The 18,348-nt window shown below is 44.1% G+C and overlaps 3 protein-coding genes and 1 long non-coding RNA gene across 11 annotated transcripts in view; 3 read left to right on the top strand and 1 right to left on the bottom strand.

The window, feature by feature from the left end:
* LOC135109279 (uncharacterized) overlaps nt 1-18,348 on the bottom strand; it is a 308,732-nt gene that overhangs the window by 16,236 nt on the left and 274,148 nt on the right. The gene's annotated exons all lie outside the window — the stretch shown is intronic.
* Nucleotides 877-5,323, top strand: LOC135109278 (E3 ubiquitin-protein ligase TRIM17-like). 2 transcript variants are annotated; one of them, XM_064020564.1, is made up of 5 exons: nt 877-1,001; nt 2,711-2,972; nt 3,206-3,451; nt 3,730-4,062; nt 4,197-5,323. In XM_064020564.1, exons 2-5 carry the CDS (start codon nt 2,733-2,735, stop codon nt 4,686-4,688), a joined length of 1,311 nt encoding a protein of 436 aa, XP_063876634.1. In that variant the 5' UTR covers nt 877-1,001; nt 2,711-2,732; the 3' UTR covers nt 4,689-5,323. The 2 variants fall into 2 exon arrangements, with proteins under 2 accessions (XP_063876634.1, XP_063876635.1); XM_064020565.1 differs by lacking the exon at nt 877-1,001 and adding an exon at nt 2,143-2,469.
* LOC135109277 (E3 ubiquitin-protein ligase TRIM32-like) lies at nt 5,862-9,899 on the top strand. The gene is made up of 4 exons (XM_064020562.1): nt 5,862-6,016; nt 7,737-7,984; nt 8,325-9,056; nt 9,158-9,899. Exons 1-4 carry the CDS (start codon nt 5,992-5,994, stop codon nt 9,629-9,631), a joined length of 1,479 nt encoding a protein of 492 aa, XP_063876632.1. The 5' UTR covers nt 5,862-5,991; the 3' UTR covers nt 9,632-9,899.
* On the top strand, nt 10,781-15,211 carry LOC135109276 (uncharacterized). Of its 2 annotated transcripts, none has more exons than XM_064020560.1 (5): nt 10,781-10,933; nt 11,246-11,426; nt 12,558-12,805; nt 13,418-14,191; nt 14,276-15,211. In XM_064020560.1, the coding sequence occupies exons 2-5, from the start codon at nt 11,408-11,410 to the stop codon at nt 14,753-14,755; spliced, it is 1,521 nt and encodes a 506-aa protein (XP_063876630.1). In that variant the 5' UTR covers nt 10,781-10,933; nt 11,246-11,407; the 3' UTR covers nt 14,756-15,211. The 2 variants fall into 2 exon arrangements, with proteins under 2 accessions (XP_063876630.1, XP_063876631.1); XM_064020561.1 differs by having other exon boundaries at nt 10,784-10,933; nt 11,257-11,426.

Below are 18,348 nucleotides of genomic sequence, written 5' to 3'. Positions count from 1 at the left end.
GTACTCATTGAGTTTTAGTCACCCTACATAATTCTACTGAGGGAAAAAAATAACTACAGATACTTTAACTACTTGATCACCCATTTTGCTGTCAGTAGTGGCTCTCAGGCGATGCTTCGGTTATATAAAAAATGCGAGAAGAAGGGTATGTCGGCAGAAGGATATTGGATATGGAAGTGGCGGGAAGAAGACGACGTGGCAGACCAAAAAAAAGGTGGAAGGATCGCACTGGAGAGGGCCTGAGGAAGAGAGGACTGAGTTGAGAGGAGGTTGGGACAGAGCCTTGTGGAGAAGACTAGTGAGAAACAGCGACCTCATATAAACATGGGAGCAAAAGAAGAAGAAGAAGAAGTGGCTCTCAGAAGTATATTCTAAACCTGCACCTCACCATTTTGTTAGGATCGAGTAAAGGCTGCAGCTGGCCGAGAAGTTTATGATTTCTAGGGCTTGTATTCTGAAACACTTCGCTCTCTCATCACGACTATTTCCAAAGGCCACAGAAACAATTAGCCGGGTTCTCAAGAGTGTATCTCCTGTTACTAATGTAGAAATCTTGTTAATCTGTCACTGCAACCACAAAAACACCGTTAAAAAATCCGTATAACTTCAACTAGTAGCGTAGTGAAGATGTGGCGCAGAAGTGTTTCAGACTATAGTTAAGTACATCCCGTAGGCAGTTCAGTTTAGTTCAGTAAACGCAGAATCATTATCATTACATCATCATTATTACTCACCCATCATTATTATTCTTCCATATCTTTCCCTCATCTTCCCGTATGTTGAGATTTTCTAAAAAAAAAAAAAAAACAAAGAAAAAAAGAAGCTACATTTTAACAATGTCCGTATCTAATCAGCTGAGCGTCGCGGTGACCTCCCTTGATAAGAAGATAAGGAGTGGCTGGAGGGGCGGTGGGTCACACACTACATAATGGGACAGTCGTTACCTGGTTTGTCTTTACTAAGCATCTCACCTCGGCCAGTGGTACACCTTTGCCGTACAGGTAAAGCAGGTGGTGCTGGTGGTGGTTGCAGGAATGGTTGTGGTGCAGTGGTGTCTGGAGTAAGAATTGTGGTGTTGGTGGTTGGTGGTGGTGAGGTGGTGGCAGTGGTGGTGGTGGTGGTGGTGGTGTTAGTGGAGTGGTTTTGGGGTTGTTGTAGTACTGTAGTAGTGATGATAGTAGTAGTAGTGGTGGTATTATTATTATTATTATTATTATTATCATTATTATTATTATTATTATTATTATTATTATTATTATTATTATTATTATTAGTAGTAGTAGTAGTAGTAGTAGTAGTAGTAACAGTAGTAGTAGTGGGTACATGTTTTACTTTGGTGTTGTTGGTCTTGTCGTCATAGTAGTAGTAGTAGTAGTAGTAGTAGTAGTAGTAGTAGTAGTAGTAGTTGTTGTTGTTGTTGTTGTTGTTGTTGTTGTTGTTGTTGTAGCAGCAGCAGCAGCAACAGCTGTAGGAATAGTAGTAGTACTAGTAGTAGATGTTTTTGTTTTTGTTGTTGCTGGTTTTGTCGTCTCAGTATTAATGGTAGTAATAGTAGTAGTAGTAGTAGTGGTGGTGGTGATAATCAATACAGGGTCCTGCAGATAATGGTTGCATCAACTGGTGAAGTAGCGTATCGTGTGTGCACCGCCGCGGGTTCCATCCTCTGCCCTTCATAGCTGACTCTAGTAAAGTTTGCCAGTATTTCAAAACAGTGAGTAGCTTCTGTGAGAGCGAGAAAATAACATATACTAGTGGAGAGTTAACATGATTATTTCTCCTTTATTTTTTTAAGCTTATCTAGATGGGTACAGTTGTTTCTTATCGGGGCCTGACGGAGATGCAGAATTAGTACCTGGCATCATGGGCTCGTCAGTCTTGCTTGGGAACAGATGGCGGCTTGTTATGGAGTACAAGTATCCTTAATGACGGAGTACAGTGGAAACAATGGAGGAAATAGAGGAGAGAAGGCAGGGTGGCGTGGGTGATGAGAAACGCGCTTACATGATGACGGAGAAAAGGTTTGGGTTGACGGAGTGCCATGAAAATGATGGAGGAAGTGTATGACGAAAATTGGAGGACTGATGGCCTTACTGTAGAGTTCAGTGGAAGGCGAAGGGTGAGAAATAGAAGAGAATGTTAATACACAAGGGAAAATAAACCCACTGACGTATTCTAACAGTGGGGTGTCCAGTGTTTCCACCACAGCACGGGCCTCGCATCAGACCCTCCGCCTGCTTATCATATCTCTCCTGTCAACAATAATGAAAATAGAAACTCAACCGTGGATTTTTGTGGCGGTGACATGATCAACACCGCGACCTCAATAAACACATTTCAGTAACGATAACATGGGTTGTATGTGTGGGCGGGAGTGTATGTATCAAGCCACAATGTCAATGCAGCATGACATTATAAACGTAATCATCACTACCAGGTGCACGGTACTTAATATTCACATCAATAATTGTGGTAAATTAATACTTTTCCTGCTGTTTGACACGTTTTTTCCCTATTTACTAATCATTGTGCGACCTTTCTTCTTGCTTCACAGCCGCCTCCAAACAATGCACTGGACAGGAATTGCTAAATCTATTCTTCTGATTCACTTGTTTACTTCCTTGTCGACGCTTGGGGGGGATTGCAAGACCTTTAGTGCTGCGAGTTGGTGCACAGCGGAGTGAAAGGGTTGAGTTAAGTTTGCATGTTTCAGATGATGGCGAGGAGACCATGAGATGGAGGAGGCTGTGACTTGCTTCGTGTGCTTCAAGGTGTACCAGCAGGGCACCCGCGACCCACTGGTGCTGCCATGCGGCCACACCTTCTGTCGCGCCTGCATATCGGCCGTTCACAGCATTTCGCGGGGAAACCTGATTTGTCCAACCTGCCGAAGGGATTCCGGTATTGTTGACATCAACCAGCTGCCCATCTGCTACCCGCTTGCCAGCCTGTCATCCAACTACAACGACATCAAGGTAAGCATGGGCACTGGCCAAAGCCAATAAAATGGAAAAAAAAAAAAAAAAAAACACTGGGGTGCCAGTCCCTAAAGAGATCAAAAGGGGTTATGAGAAACTGGAAGATAAGTGTCTTGAAGCCCCCCTCTTGAAAGAGTTAAAGTCATAGAAAGGTAGAAATACAGAAGCAGGCAGGGAGTCCCAGAATTTATCAGGAAAAGGGGTTCTCAATTAACGACTTTTGCCGACAGTTTGGATCGTGCAGGAACCACGAGGAGGAGCAGCGCTTCTGGTGTGAGGAGTGCGAGTTGCCACTGTGTTCCCTGTGCCTCTATGCGAACCACCAGCAGGGCCACACCGTGCTACCCATCAAGACTGTCATGGAGGACAAAAAGGCACGCCTCAACAAGCAGCTGGCACGCCTGAGTGACGAGGTAATGCAAGGCAGGGGCGAGATATACTTCCTGTACGACTACCTGACCACCAAAATGAAACAGGTAAGAGGAAGTTACTGATATGAATGAGTGCATGAATTTTACTTTACTTTGATTACCATCTTCTATGCTCCGGTAAACTGGGAAACTTTCTGTTCATAATCTTAGACAACATTAGAGAACTGAACTTAAAGCACATAAATTTTAGAACATGTGAAAATTCTTAGCATTTCTCGGATGACTCCTTAGCGTATTTTCTTTGATGGAGTATAAATGTGTCAGTTACAGGCAAAGAAAACTAAGAAGACTAAAGCAACATTTCCTACGATAACAATTAACAGGTACTGAGCCTGGAGGAGAAAGTTGACCTCCTGTTAGCCGACACGGATGAAGCCTGCAGTGTGGAGGACATCCTGGAATGCGAGGATAAAGTGAAAGCTGCAGAAGAAGAAAACGAAACGTGGCTGCCAACGAAACTGTGCGACATTGAAAACAAACTTAAGGATATGAAACTCGATAGTGTTACATTTGTTGAGAACAGCGAGCCTCAAGCGTCACTGCAGGCGCTGGAAGAGGAAGACTATGGCACGCGGCGCATGAGGCTGGACTATCGAGAGGGTCATCTTCTGCTGCACTCAACCGCTCATCCTGCAGACGGGCACTTGTCTGTCAAGGTACGTACGGTAGAATAACAATTACTGTACCTTTTGTCTGTGGCGGCGGTATGCACCCTAACTTTTCCCTCGGGTAGATTGTTACTCAGGGCTTTTTATGTCTGGTATCGCTTTTTACGCCATCCCTCTTGCAGGTTCCGTCCGAAGTGTTCCTGGAGCTGGGAGTGGGCGGCATCTGTCTGGGCCGAGTCTATATCAGCCTGTGGTGCCACCTACGCCGGGCGCAACAGTTCCTGGCACTCTGCATGGGCACGATGGGGCCGTCTTACGTCGGGTCTTGCTTCAGCCACGTGGCGTACAAGGGTAAGCCGAAAGAAACGCTGTGCTGCAGAGAGTACTGGACGGAGAGCGACGGGCCGGGCATGAAGGAGCTGCTGGCTGACCTAGAGTGGGGTGACCAATACACCAAAGAGCCGAGCAATGGCCTCCTCATCCCACTCAGCAAATTCATTGACCAACACGGCTTCGGCATCTGCACGAGAGGTCAGACAGGCGCCACCTTCCAATGCCCTTTCGGCGAGGTAATGAGCGGCATGGAGGTGGTGCTCGCCGCCGTGAAACATCACCCAGTCACGGAGGTCACCATCACGCACTGTGGCCTCGTGCTCCCAGAACTCTCGCTGTGACTCACTGAAAAACACTAAAATTAAGTTCTGGAGCTGCTCGCTCGCTCGCCATGCGCTCATGACTTCGTATTGACTCTGTGGCGAATTGAAGGATGGTGAAAGTGCAGCCGATATCCACCACTCAGAGGCCTGAGTACCTGTCTTAATAAACTGAAGGCAAGGGAAAGTTAACATGTTTGGCCCTGCTGGTTATGTCAAATACAAGTCAAGAAGCGAACACTTCCCTGAGATGTGTGATGTTTCTTTAGAAGAAAATTGTGATATTATACTTTATGAGAATGAGTGTAACTAATCCAGCTAGCAAGGACTGTAGTGGTCAGAGAAGTAGTGCTCGCTACAGGCTAAACCAGGGAAGGTATAGAAGGTATAGACCGCCAGACTCTTTCAGTACCTTGCTCGAACTACCCCTGCGATGGTTACCAATTGCCGAGTGATGGGGCTGTGTGTGCGGTGTTGCTGAATGCAGACAAGACACTACTGAAGCTTCAGGATGTTCTGTGTGTGGTGGTAATTTTCAGGCAGTGATTTCACATGTTAGGTGGAGAGCACAGATATTGTTGCATTGTTATAACTTTGGTGTTACTGCTATAATTATAGTTGCTGTTAAAATAATAATAATATTATTATTATCATTATTATTATTGTTATTATTATTATAAAAAATGGTAGTTATTATCATCTTTACTACTACTACTACTACTACTACTACTACTACTACTACTACTACTACTACTACAAGGCAACTGGACTGCACTTGACCACTAGCGTAGCGTCTGATGTCACCGAACAGATAAACCATTAAAGGAATTTAAAGACACGCGGTAAGCATGGCCTACGTCACATCTCCCTTGGCTTCTACAGCTAAACTGTCTATGGCTTGCCTTATGACTTCCCAGGACATATTTTCCTGACATATTTTCCACCCTGAACATTCACACGCAGACGCTTGCAGTGAAGGACGCTTTTCAGATATTAAAGAGAAAAGAATGTATGAATGAGAGGACATAAACAAGTTGAACATCTACATATAGTAGAAGAATGTTTGGTAAAAGCAGTGTTGTACTCAGTAAATATAAACTAAATTACGAGCACTGCAAATAAGATTAATCATTATATAAGCAAAACACTATTACCATAACACCTGTACATACCCTTCGACAATTCTCTCAAGAAAATCTGGTAGCTCAGTCCCCCTTCACCTCAGTGGAAGCACTCAACCCTTCAGGCTCAGCGCAGCCAAATTTTGCCAGTGTGTTTGGTGGCACCCTGGCTCCTCGCCCGACCGCCCCGCCGCCGCCCCACCATGTCAGCACTACCCACGGCCTCAGGTGACGGTGAATTATGTACTTGTTATAGGAAACGCATGCCTTTAAAATTAGGCCTTCTCAAAGTTTGTTATCTCTCTGTGACGGGGAAATTTTGAGAACGTGCGTGTGTGAAAGGAGAGAAGGTTGGGAAGATCTTTGTTCTGGGGTGGAGCCCTCGGTGGTGACGATGACGCCCTGCTGTTGTGCGCCTGTAAGTGTGGCAAAGTGGCGTCAAGTTTTCTCCTAATGTGGCTATTAAAAGATTCACGAGTCTTGCAAACAGAACGTAAGTTATTCAGAGTCAATTCGCAGATCTTTATCAGCAACTCCTCCCTCGCTAGTCACTCCGTGTTTCCTCGCCCCTCACCAGCAGCACACCAGCATCAAGTCTGGCGAGGCTCGTGGCGGAGTGTTGGTGTGCCTCCATCGTGCCGATTTACATAATCACACGTGAATTATACAGCTCGGAACATCACCCGCACTCCGACCATTGGTGGAGAGGTATTGCGTGTTGTTGCACGGCCACCGTGGGTTTTCCTTGTCATGCAAGACGCGTCCCAGACTGGTATCGGAAGTGGACGCGTACATACACCACTAACTCACGTCCGTAACAAAGCCGTGTCCTGTTATTGACTAAATAAATGTAACAAACATTCATCAGGTGGGTAAATGTGTAAGTCGTAATCAACACAGTTTCCACTAAACACTGTGAAGAATAGTTGATTTACGATAAGTCACGAAATTTCCTCGACAGTAGCCAGAAGAAAATAATAAATGAGCAACTCTGGCGTGAGGCCACGGGTGGGGAAGCCGTACGTGGCTGGTGTGCGTGCGTTTGTTTGCCCGGTTTGTAAACAAAGCGTAGCTGGCGAGGAACTGCCAAGAGGAAGTTCCTGGCCCGTAAAAGGCCATAGTGGCCACAGTATGAATGTTGAACACACACACACACACATTATATATATATACTCGTATATATATATATATATATATATATATATATATATATATATATATATATATATATATATATATATATATATATATATATATATATATATATATATATATATATATATATATATATATATATATATATATATATACGAGTATATATATATACGATCTCAGGAACGCAAAAAAAAAAAAAAAAAAAGTGAAGCTTTCTTGTTCGAATAATATAAAGTGTACGTACGTACTTATTACTGTATACAACTACTTTAGCAGAGAAAAAGATCACACAGGCAAAAATCTGCAGTAAAGTCACTTAGCTATGGAGATTTTCAGCCTTAATAATGTCTGAGGTCTACTGTTTCTTTCTGTAGATAGTTTCTTTCTTTTTCTCTCGTCAGAGATAAAATTCAGACCAGTACAAATTGAACATTTTGAATAATAATGATGATGATGATGATGATGATGATGATGATGATGATGATGATGATCATGATGATGATGATGATGATAATAATAATAATAATAATAATAATAATAATAATAATAATAATAATAATAATAATAATAATAATAATAATAAAGTTCTGAGTGTACGTACATATGTACTCATTGATCATAAGCGAGCACCTATGGTTTAGCAGCATGTGCAAGACAAGAAAGTGGCTTTAGACAGTTGTCATCCATGTGTGTACAAAACTGATGAAAGAAGTATCAATAGCAACTCTGAATAGAAAGGTGCTTCTGGACAATGTTGAGCACAAACACACAGTAACTTCTCCGCCTCCTACAGGGGCCTCAGGAGGACTTCGAGAGGCCATGAGCTGCGATGTGTGCTCTGATGTGTACGAACAGGTCCTGCGCACACCACTCGTGCTGCCCTGTGGCCACACCTTCTGTCGTGCGTGTCTAACCGACATCAGAAAGTCAGGTCGCTTCCATTGCCCTACCTGCAGGGCGGGACACAACAACCTGCAGGTTGAGGCGCTCACCGTCAACTACTCCCTGCTCAATATTTTGCCTCTTTGCAACCAGTTTGAGGTAAGTGTTGGGAGGGAGGGAGAGGGAAAGGGAGAAGGAGGACGGTCAGGCGAGCCTCATTCAAGGACACTCATAGGTGATGCCATCTGTGGGAAGCTAAATTCAATTCTTTAAGAGTTTAATTTATTTTTTTTTCTGATTCTCTAAATATTATAAAACGCATGTAGTAAGTAAACACTGATTATTTCGTTCGTAAACTAGCAATCTTCCAAAGACACTAATCGTAATCTCAGAATTATAGGTAATATAAAAGTTTACAAATATCTACAAGAGTGTAAGAAGTTTACATTCGAGATGTTTTCCACTTGGACTTGGATTTACTTTTCGTTTTTCTTTACAGTGTGACAAGTGTGCCACTCATGGAGACGACCTCCGGTACTGGTGTGCCAACTGTGACCTGCCGCTGTGCAGCATCTGCCTCTACTCGGGCCACCCTCAGGGCCACACTGTCAAACTGGCCCAGACATTTGTTACGGAGAAAAAACAAACTCTTGAAGAAAAAATAAATGTGATCTTCAGAAACATTGAGGGTCATAAAAAAGGTTTAAAGGCAGATTTCAATGTCTTAGACAAACGAGTGAAAAAGCTTCTTTACAGGAATGCCTGCTTACAAAATATTGAGGGGGCTCTTCGGGACCTGCTGGCTGATGTCAAGAAGGCGAACAACATTACCTCAGTACTGTATTTTGAAAAGTCGGTGGGAGAGTTCCACCTAAAGGAAAAGAACTTCTCTGGTGGGATAGAGGCACATTCTGGTAAGACTAAAGACTCGGAAGCTGCACTTAAAGAAAAGTCTAATAGTAAAGAGGCTGAAGAAGCTGAAGGTGAACATCCAGAAGCAGGTGAGGCTGAGGCTGCAGGTGCTGAGGCTTGTCAGCAGCAGCAGCAGTCACCAAGCCAACCAAAAGGTGAATCAGCAGAGGAGTCACAAGAACTAACAGACGAGGCACAAGAGACAGCAGAGGAGTCAGAAGACACAGCAGAGGCCCCGCGCGCAGTGATGGACTACCGCGACGGTCGCCTGCTGCTCCACACGCTGGCCGAGCCCGCCACCACGAGGCTGTCCCTGCAGGTGTGTGCCGCGACACTTTCCTTCACTCATAGGCGTGTGTGTGTGTGTGTGTGTGTGTGTGTGTGTGTGTGAACAGGTAGCATAACGCTTTCTCCCCACAGGTGCCACGCGAAGTGTTCCTGGAGCTGGGTGTGGGTGACAGGTGCCTGGGTCGGGTCTACATCAGGCTTTTCGGACAGCTGCGCCAGGCACAGCAATTCATGGCACTCTGCATGGGCACGATGGGACCATCTTTCCTTGGGACCAGAGCCTCTGAGAAAGTGAGGAATATCATCGTCTTTAAGTCTGCTGTGGATAGAAACAGTCAGTCATTCGCACAAGGCCTTCTGATGGGTCTTGAGTGGGGCGGTCAACATTCCATGACAGAAACTGAGGGTCTTGTAGCAGGAATGGCTGGAAACAATGGGACTGCCTTTGGTATCTGCACCCAAGGGCAGACCAATGCTGGAATGCATGCTCCATTCGGTGAGGTGGTCGCCGGCCTCGAGGTGGCGCAGGATGCCTTCCAGCACAACCCAATCACCGAGGTCACCATCACTCGGTGTGGCCTCGTGCTGCCCGGCCTCTCGCAGTAACACACTCAGATGCTCATAGATTCATGTGATGACATTGTTTGTCTTAAGACGCAAGTGGCTGTTACAGAATTTCAATGGCTAATAGTGCATTAACTCTAGAGAAAATTCGCTCGTATATTTTTCTTGCAGTTTTTGTAGTTTTTAGTTCTTAAGATGTAATGGGTATAATATTAATCCAATATTTTCTACACTTGAAAAATATAACACAAGGTGCAAAGGGAAATTAACAGAAAATAAACGCAATTACACAGTAAAAAAACTTGTCTCACGTTTTCTGTTTTATTGCCTCAATATTTTGCTCTTCAGTATATCATTCAAAAATCTTTAAATATGTAAATGATATCTTGTCATAAACTAAATACTTTGGATAATATTTTTATGTTTAACGTTTTTTTTTTTTTTTTTGGTTACTTTGAAAGTGTAAGTATACTGGAATCTGCACAACATGTATAGCGAAGAGATTTACGGATTGGGCACCGTGTGAGGCTGCAGAGCCCGGCACATCGGACATGCAATCCCATCACCTTATCATTTCTACTTGACTGATACGCAAGGCTGCCGCTTCCATATTTTGCACCGAAGATGATCCTACAAATCTATAACAGTAATATTAAACAAAAGTATAAAAAGGTAACGCATTAAAGTTTTTATAATGTATCTTGAGAGACCTCATAACTCTACATTTCATATTAGATTTTGTTTAAGAAATGCTTCAATGGTTACATCGGAAACGTTAATCATTAACCAAATGTAACAAACATCAACACAAATCCACTGAATCAACAAACAAGCAAGCAAGAACTGTGGGCTTCAGAACGTCATGCTTTCTTTCCCTCAGCGCTGAGTCTGTTGTCTGTAATGCTGAAGTGGACAGAAAAAAACACAGGAATCATTACTGGCCAGTGCGAGGGTTGCCAGGTTTATCCTATTAAGGTCTGTCTGTTCTTTTTGGGTCCTATTTGTCCTTTTATTTTCCTTGAACAAAAAGGACAGCCCAAATTCCTTTCCTGTTCATTTTCTTCTGCTGTTTGAAAAATGTAACATTAGTCAGTCTTGGCGAGCAGAGATGGCTGCCCGCCGCGATCCATAACCGACACTGGGGGGGATCAAGAACCGGAATAGTACACGTTCCGTACATACCGATTACCCGTACTGCCTGGCCGGGTTGGCCCAGTGTTCTCGCCCTCAGCCGGAGTGTGGAGTGTGGACGCTGCCCGTGCAGATGGACACAGCCACCCCATCAGGCGAGAGTGTGGGGCGGCCATCTCCAGCTAAGACGTGATGCATTTGTTACATCTATTGGTATGTACCAGGAGGCATTCCTAACACTGTGAACTACTTACTGCGTAGGTCATGCTAAAATTGCGTCAGGGTGTTGTGTTTTGTAAGTGTGGCCTGGTGGGTAACTGGCAGGCTTCTTCTTTTTGTGTACTTCATGACATCATTACAGTTTGTAGTGTGTGTGTGTGTGTGTGTGTGTGTGTGTGTGTGTGTGTGTGTGTGTGTGTGTGTGTGTGTGTGTGTGTGTCCTTTTTTTCAAGGTGTCTGTCCTATTTTATACTTACACGTCTGGCATCCATGGGCCAATTTTGATAACGTAAAAGTTTATCACAGTTTCTGATTAGATAAAAGCCTCTGCACAAGATACGGAAACGCCTACAGTCAGCCAGCACAACAGATAAGACGGATAAGAGGGAGAGGAAGAGACAGTCAGCATTCATTAGTTGCAAAAGAAATCCCTACCACTTCGCAGGGCCGCCCGTCTCCCCGCCCAGCATGACAACGCCAGCAGCAGGTATTGTGAAGGCGGGGTTTCATAATTACGAAATATGGAATCCCGTAATCTGCATTGCCTTGTACTTGAATAACAACGATTTTCAACTGCCAGAATAGGTACTTGGGTTTCCATTGTTTATTTCTCCTGTTAATGATGCAGAATGCTTGGTATGCATCACTAGATATAAAAATAAATAAATAAATAAAAAAAAAAAAAAAAAAAAACAACGTCTACTGCAGCCTGTTTAGAATGGAGACTGTCGCCGATACTTTTAATTAAGAATGCCGTTCCTGTAGATTTTCCTATCCAAGATTCTCTTCGTTCATTGCTATTTGCGTTGCCTCATTACGACTACTTGTAAGTGGGAGTCACTGTGCCTCTCAAGGGTGTTTTCATGATTCTGACGATGGCTCATGAAGGATTCTGCACCATTAATGAGAAAAGAACACATGAGAACCCGACTGATATTCTCCATGGTTTTTTAAAATAGTCCTCATGAGACGCAAAAGACGATTTAAAACAAGACAAAAACAATTCTGGACATTCAGCCTATTGATTTCCGTCAATAGAGCTAATCAGGCAACAATTTACTGACCAAATAGTAGGAAGGAATGACTGTGTGGAGGGAATTTGCGTTGTCTGCCTTGTGACTCGTCCCAGACCTGTACGGAGGCTGGACGGGACACGTAGCGCGGCCCCTTATCTACCTGCCATGCCTTGCAGATAGTACGCTCACAACAAGGACCAGTATTTTGAAACGCCTCGCTCTCTCATCACGACTATTTTTAAGGCCACAGAGATGATTAGCCAGGTTCTCAAGAGCGGTTGACTGGGTGACATGTTGATCTGCCACTAGAACCATTAAAACACCGTTAAAAACCAGTGCAGCTTCAATTATAGTAGCGCCTTTTGAATGTTGTGTAGATTCGGGACAGAAATGTTTTAGAATGCAGTTCAAACACCGCATGTTGCTTAATGGAGGACAGTGATAGTGCTTGTTTTAGTGACTAGTGCATAATGTATAAAAAAAAATAAATAAGTAAATAATAAAATAAAAAATGCGTCTACACACACACACACACACACACACACACACACACACACACACACACACACACACACACACACACACATTCTCTTCACCCACAGGAGCCTCGGGAGGGTTTCGGGACGCCATGAGCTGTGACGTGTGCGCGGAGCTCTACGATCAACCCATCAAAACACCACTCGTGCTGCCTTGTGGCCACACCTTCTGCCGCCCTTGCCTGACTGATATCAAAAAGTCAGGCCGCTTCCATTGCCCCACTTGCAGGGCGGGACACAACAACCTGCAGGTGGAGGCGCTCACTGTCAACTACTCGCTGCTCAACATTTTGCCTCTTTGCAATCAGTTTGAGGTGAGTGTTGGGAGGAAGGGAGAGGGAGGAGGGGAGGTCAGGCGAGCCTCATTGAAGAACACTGGTGATGCCATCTGTGGGAGGCTGTTTTGATGTTAACTCAATTCACTTGTATTGTAATGTTATAATCTTTAAGAAAATGAACATATTATGAACTGGTAATGATCTCAAGTAACTTTTTAATTACAATACTAGAAAATATAGCACTGTGGAGCATATTGTTACATTCACAGCATTACTGTGACAAACATAAATTAAACACACACACACACACACACACACACACGCACACACACACACGCACACACACACACACACACACACACACACACACACACACACACACACACACACACACACACACACACACACACACACATATATATATATATATATATATATATATATATATATATATATATATATATATATATATATATATATATATATATATATATATATATATATATATATATATATATATATAATGAAGCCTGATGCGGCAGCGTCGCACAAAATAGTAACAGACACAAGAAGAGTGTAAAGCTTCCATGTTGCTAACATATCCTGCGTTCAGGACTTGAACTTATAGTGTTGTAATCTTTCTTACAGTGTGCCACCTGCACAACTCATGGAGACGACCTGCGGTACTGGTGTGCCAACTGTGACCTGGCGCTGTGCAGCATCTGCCTCTACTCGGGCCACCCTCAGGGCCACACCGTCAAACTGGCGCAGACTTTTGTGTCGGAGCAAAAACAAAAACTTGAAGAAAGAATTAATGTCATCTTCAAAAACATAGAGCAACACAAAAAGGAATTAAAGAAAGTCTTCAATGATGTAGACGCTCAGGTGGTGCAGCTTTTCCGCAAGAATGCCCACTTGCACAACACAGAAGTGGTTGTTAGAGACCTGCTTGACAACATCAGGAAAGCAAACGACATTGCCTCGGTGGTGTCCTATGAGACGGTAGTGAAAGAGTTACAGTTTAAGAAAGATTTGGCGGATCCTGACGATGAGAAAGCACGAGAGAAAGCTCACCCTTCAGGAGACGCTCTAGTTAAGGAGAACTTGCCGGCTGGAGACAAAGATGCACTGCTAGTTATGACTGAAGATCCGAAAGAAGCTGGATCTGAAGCAATTAAGGCAGCAAAAGCAGCAGGAACAATCGTATTTGGGCAGCCTGCGATTCATAGAAATACATTAGTTTGCGGACGCCGTGGCTTAAGAGATCCCAGGGTGAGTCACTTCATAGCAAGAGAAATAGCGAGCTCTAACCAGCCACAACAAGACCCTGCAGAGGCCCCGCGCGCAGTGATGGACTACAGTGACGGTCGCCTGCTGCTCCATACGCTGGCCGCACCAGCCATTAAGAGGCTATCCCTGCAGGTGTGTGCCGCGACAATTTCCTTCACGAGTCTCCCATTCGCGTTTACTTGTAAACAAATAGCATAACAGTATATCTCCCCACAGGTGCCACACGAGGTGTTCCTGGAGTTGGGTGTGGGTGACAGGCGTCTGGGTCGCGTCTACATCAGACTATGGTGCCATCTACGTCGAGCACAGCAGTTCCTAGCACTGTGCATGGGCACGATGGGTCCATCTTTACTGAGAGCCAAAGCCTCTGAGAAAGTGAGGAATATCATCGTGTTTCGGTCTGCTGTGGATAGAAACAACCAGGCAGTCTCGCATGCTTTACTGACGGGATTGGAGTGGGGCGGCCAGCACTCCAAGGCAGATGCTGAGGGTCTTGTTACTGGGATGACTTCAAATAACGACATGGCGTTTGGCATCTGCACCCAAGGACATACAGGTACGGCGATGCATGCTGTATTTGGTGAGGTGGTCGCCGGCCTTGAGGTGACAAAAGAAGCCTTCCACTACAATCCAGTCAATGAGGTCACCATCACTTCCTGTGGCCTCGTGCTGCCCGGCCTCTCGCAAGAAGGCTGACACGCTCGCAGAGGAGGGAACCACCGAGGAAGAGGCAGGAAGGCGCTCGCTGGGACAGTCTGAACCCAAGATATACTGAGGGAATACATGCGAAACCTCTCTCTCTCTCTCTCTCTCTCTCTCTCTCTCTCTCTCTCTCTCTCTCTCTCTCTCTCTCTCTCTCTCTCTCTCTCTCTCTCTCTCTCTCTCTCTCTCTCTCTCTCTCTCTCTCTCTCTCTCTCTCTCTCTCTCTCTCTCTCTCTCTCTCTCTCTCTCTCACAGATTTTTATTGTGGCTGCCTGTCTATTTTCTTATGATATCGCATCTAAATAGAATTAGTACTTTCCTTCACCGTGTGCCATGATTACGGTGTGGTTATTTCACTTTTTGAGGCTAAATTGTTCGTGATGAATGGCGGGGATGTAACTTACAATGCCAAGTCCTTGTTGATGATACATAAATAGCAAACCACACGAGCATCTCTCTTTCTCTCGGTCTCTCCCACCTTCCCATATGGTCCTGAGAGGCTAAGTGGGTATTAAAGACCATGTACACAATAGAATAAGCTGTTCTTTCCTCTTTTTTTTTCCCTCGGTATTGGAAAGCTGTCTTATCTGTTATGCAGAGGAGAGTTACAAAAAGTATCACCACTGAGATACAAAGAAAAAGAAAATTATGAGAGAAAAATAAGAAAAGATGAGTGAAAAAGCAAAGAGCAGTCAACAACAAAAAAAAAAAAGAAAAAAAAGAAAACAATGAGAATACGAAAATAAAGGGGAGAGGCCTATACAGGTAAGAGCAGGGAAGGAAAAGTGCAAAGGGAACCAGAGGGAGAACCAGCATGAAGAAGGAAGCAAGGAAGAGGAAGGAAAAGTACGGTCAGAGGGGAGGGAAAGAACCAGGCAGCTCGGAAGGGAGGAATGAGAGGAAAAAAATAATATGCAAAGGGAGGGAGCGATAAAAGAAAAAAAAAAAAAGAGGGAAAGAGGGAGACGGTAAAAGATTCGGGTTGTAATGTTACCAGCGAGAGAGAGAGAGAGAGAGAGAGAGAGAGAGAGAGAGAGAGAGAGAGAGAGAGAGAGAGAGAGAGAGAGAGAGAGAAAATCGTCACACCTCATTTTTGGTAAAGAAGACGATCATTAATCACGAAGCAGGTGATGAATCCCAGGAGAGAGAGAGAGAGAGAGAGAGAGAGAGAGAGAGAGAGAGAGAGAGAGAGAGAGAGAGAGAGAGAGAGAGAGAGAGAGAGAGAGAATGAAAATGTGATGGAAAATTAGTGGATCCAGAGCGAAGGGGTCTCTCTCTTTCTCTCTTTGCAGCACGAGTGAAGGTGACAAATGCTACTCGCTTGTTTGAGAGGCGACAAAACAAATGCCTGGTAATTACAGACCAGTCGCTATAACTTATGTACCCGACACGGCGTTGGAGGCGAAAATATTGCACTCGCTATACTAAACGCAAACTATGATGCCTTTGAAACTCCCGTCCATTAGCTAGACTATCACTGGTGGGGAGGGAGGAGTGGGGCTTGCTTAGACGGTGAAAAGTGCACTAATTCCATGACGCTGGGTGGTGATCTTGATTGAGCTACGCAGGAACGAGTTTTGTGCATCGTGAGTGTCGATGACTGAGTGCTTGGTTTGTTAAGCTGTGATCGTAAAGGGTGGTTCTGGTTCGTTAATGGTTTTAGTTTGTTGCTTATTGTCTTGTTTGTCTGTGTGTGTTTCTCTCTCTCTCTCTCTCTCTCTCTCTCTCTCTCTCTCTCTCTCTCTCTCTCTCTCTCTCTCTCTCTCTCTCTCTCTCTTCACATCTTTATTGTATCTTTTATTCCTGCTATATATTTTTTCTTGCTCATCCGCTCGACTTAGCGACGCTCGGCACCGTTCGTCTCCACTATTGGCAGTTTTCGGATGAAGGAAAATTGCTCCTGTTACTGTACCACCTCTTTTCTCCTTCACGTCTTCTCGCCTTTCTTCTCCCTTCCTCCTCGCTTCTTCCTCTTGCTTCCTTCCTCTCTTCGTTATTCTTTTACATTGGGAATCCTTTCTCTGTGTGTGTATTCCTTTTTTTTTTCTCTCCCTTCCTTCCTTCCTTCCTTCCTTCCTTCCTTGTCTGGTATTCCAAGGATGGGGCCAGTTATGTTGTACCTTTGGGCCATAACGGGTAGAAGAAGGTTATTTGAAGTAAATATTTTTCTCTGCCTTCTAATAGTTTCATCTCTTCTACTTTCAATACGTGCGTTCGTTCATCAGTCTTCTGTTAAAAAATTTTGTGACTTCCATCTTTGTTGTTTTAGTAGATCTGTTTTTCCTTTTTTCCTTTTTTTTTTTTGCCTGTGTGACGTCAGTTTTTGTTATTGATATTGTATTAGTGTTATTGTGTGAGGCGTGTGTTGTACGCTAAGTGTCCGTGTTTGCGTGTTTAGTTTTTCAAATTCATCTCCTCACGAATATAATCTAAGCCGCTCCCTCCTCTCCGTCCCTCTCTTTCTCTCTCTCTCTTTCCTTCTCCAGACATTCTTTCCATTTCTCCCTGCTCGCTATTCCTCCTCCTTCCCAACTATGAAAAACCAATTTGTTCATTCCTGTTCCAGCCTCATATTTTTCCTCTCGCTCCTCCTCCTGGTCCCCGCTGCTCCTGGCCCCTCCTCCCTCCCTCTTTACCTTTCCTCCCTACCTCTCCGGTCCCCTTGCTCTTTATCTCCCTCCTGGGAAGGCTAAAATCAGAGTGGTCTCCCTCCCGCCCCATCCATCACGGCGGGACAGGAGAGAGGTTCAAATCCCGCGCAAGCTCAGCCCACCTCCGCACCTGCTTAGATCTTCCTTACCCTTAACAAATTGAGACCTGTAATCATTCTCTCTCTCTCTCTCTCTCTCTCTCTCTCTCTCTCTCTCTCTCTCTACAGGATCCAGGCAGGCCAGTAATGCTGTCTCCTGATAGTACTTTGTAATAAGCTTCTTTAAATTCACGTATACTTCTGACGCACACGATATTTTTTACTTTACGAGTCAATAATTCTGGTTGGAAGACTATACGAGTTTCGCCCACATGCCTGTAAGTAAAGTCTTCCCTTGCTTCTTCTTTTTTTATTTTTTTATTTATCTAACGACTTTCTTTCCACTGCGGTATCTTGATTTGACAGTCCCTAGTGTTGTGGTTTTGTTGTTAATTTCTGTTCAGCGTTCTCTATGGTGTCACTTGCATTAGTTGTCCTTCTTCGTAGATTTGTGGCAAGCTCGTAATTTCGCGTCTTCTATGTAAAGTCTTCATCTGATTGTCCTTACTGTCGTTCTAGTGTTCTTGTTAATTTCTGTTCATTTTCTAGAATATCACCTCCTGTTAACAAAGTTCCTAAGTTATTTTTTCTACTTTCCGTGATAGTTCGGCAAATCTTTGTATATCAAGTAGGAAAAACACCCATTAGAGCACGACTAATTCATGTCCGTGGGCCTCTGAAAACTGTCCTTGTGAGAGCCTAAGCATCCTATTCTGAAACACTTCTGTCCGCACCTCGATCACTCTCAAAACGCTCTAGTTGTAGTTACACTGGTTTTTAAGGATGTTTTCATGGTTCTCGTGACAGTTTAGCAACATCTCCACAATATTAACAGGAT

Source organism: Scylla paramamosain, chromosome 18 (assembly GCF_035594125.1).
Source record: "Scylla paramamosain isolate STU-SP2022 chromosome 18, ASM3559412v1, whole genome shotgun sequence".
NCBI lineage: Eukaryota > Metazoa > Arthropoda > Malacostraca > Decapoda > Portunidae > Scylla > Scylla paramamosain.
This window is presented reverse-complemented; position numbering and strand designations above follow the sequence as displayed.

Coding starts and splice junctions, on each gene's coding strand:
- LOC135109278 (XM_064020564.1), top strand. CDS start 2,733: ATGGAGGAGGCTGTGACTTGCTTCGTGTGCTTCAAGGTGTACCAGCAG. Junction 2,973..3,205: donor CCAACTACAACGACATCAAG/GTAAGCATGGGC, acceptor TTTTGCCGACAG/TTTGGATCGTGCAGGAACCA. Junction 3,452..3,729: donor TGACCACCAAAATGAAACAG/GTAAGAGGAAGT, acceptor AACAATTAACAG/GTACTGAGCCTGGAGGAGAA.
- LOC135109277 (XM_064020562.1), top strand. CDS start 5,992: ATGTCAGCACTACCCACGGCCTCAG. Junction 6,017..7,736: donor AGCACTACCCACGGCCTCAG/GTGACGGTGAAT, acceptor CGCCTCCTACAG/GGGCCTCAGGAGGACTTCGA. Junction 9,057..9,157: donor CCACGAGGCTGTCCCTGCAG/GTGTGTGCCGCG, acceptor TTCTCCCCACAG/GTGCCACGCGAAGTGTTCCT.
- LOC135109276 (XM_064020560.1), top strand. Junction 12,806..13,417: donor CTCTTTGCAATCAGTTTGAG/GTGAGTGTTGGG, acceptor TCTTTCTTACAG/TGTGCCACCTGCACAACTCA. Junction 14,192..14,275: donor TTAAGAGGCTATCCCTGCAG/GTGTGTGCCGCG, acceptor ATCTCCCCACAG/GTGCCACACGAGGTGTTCCT.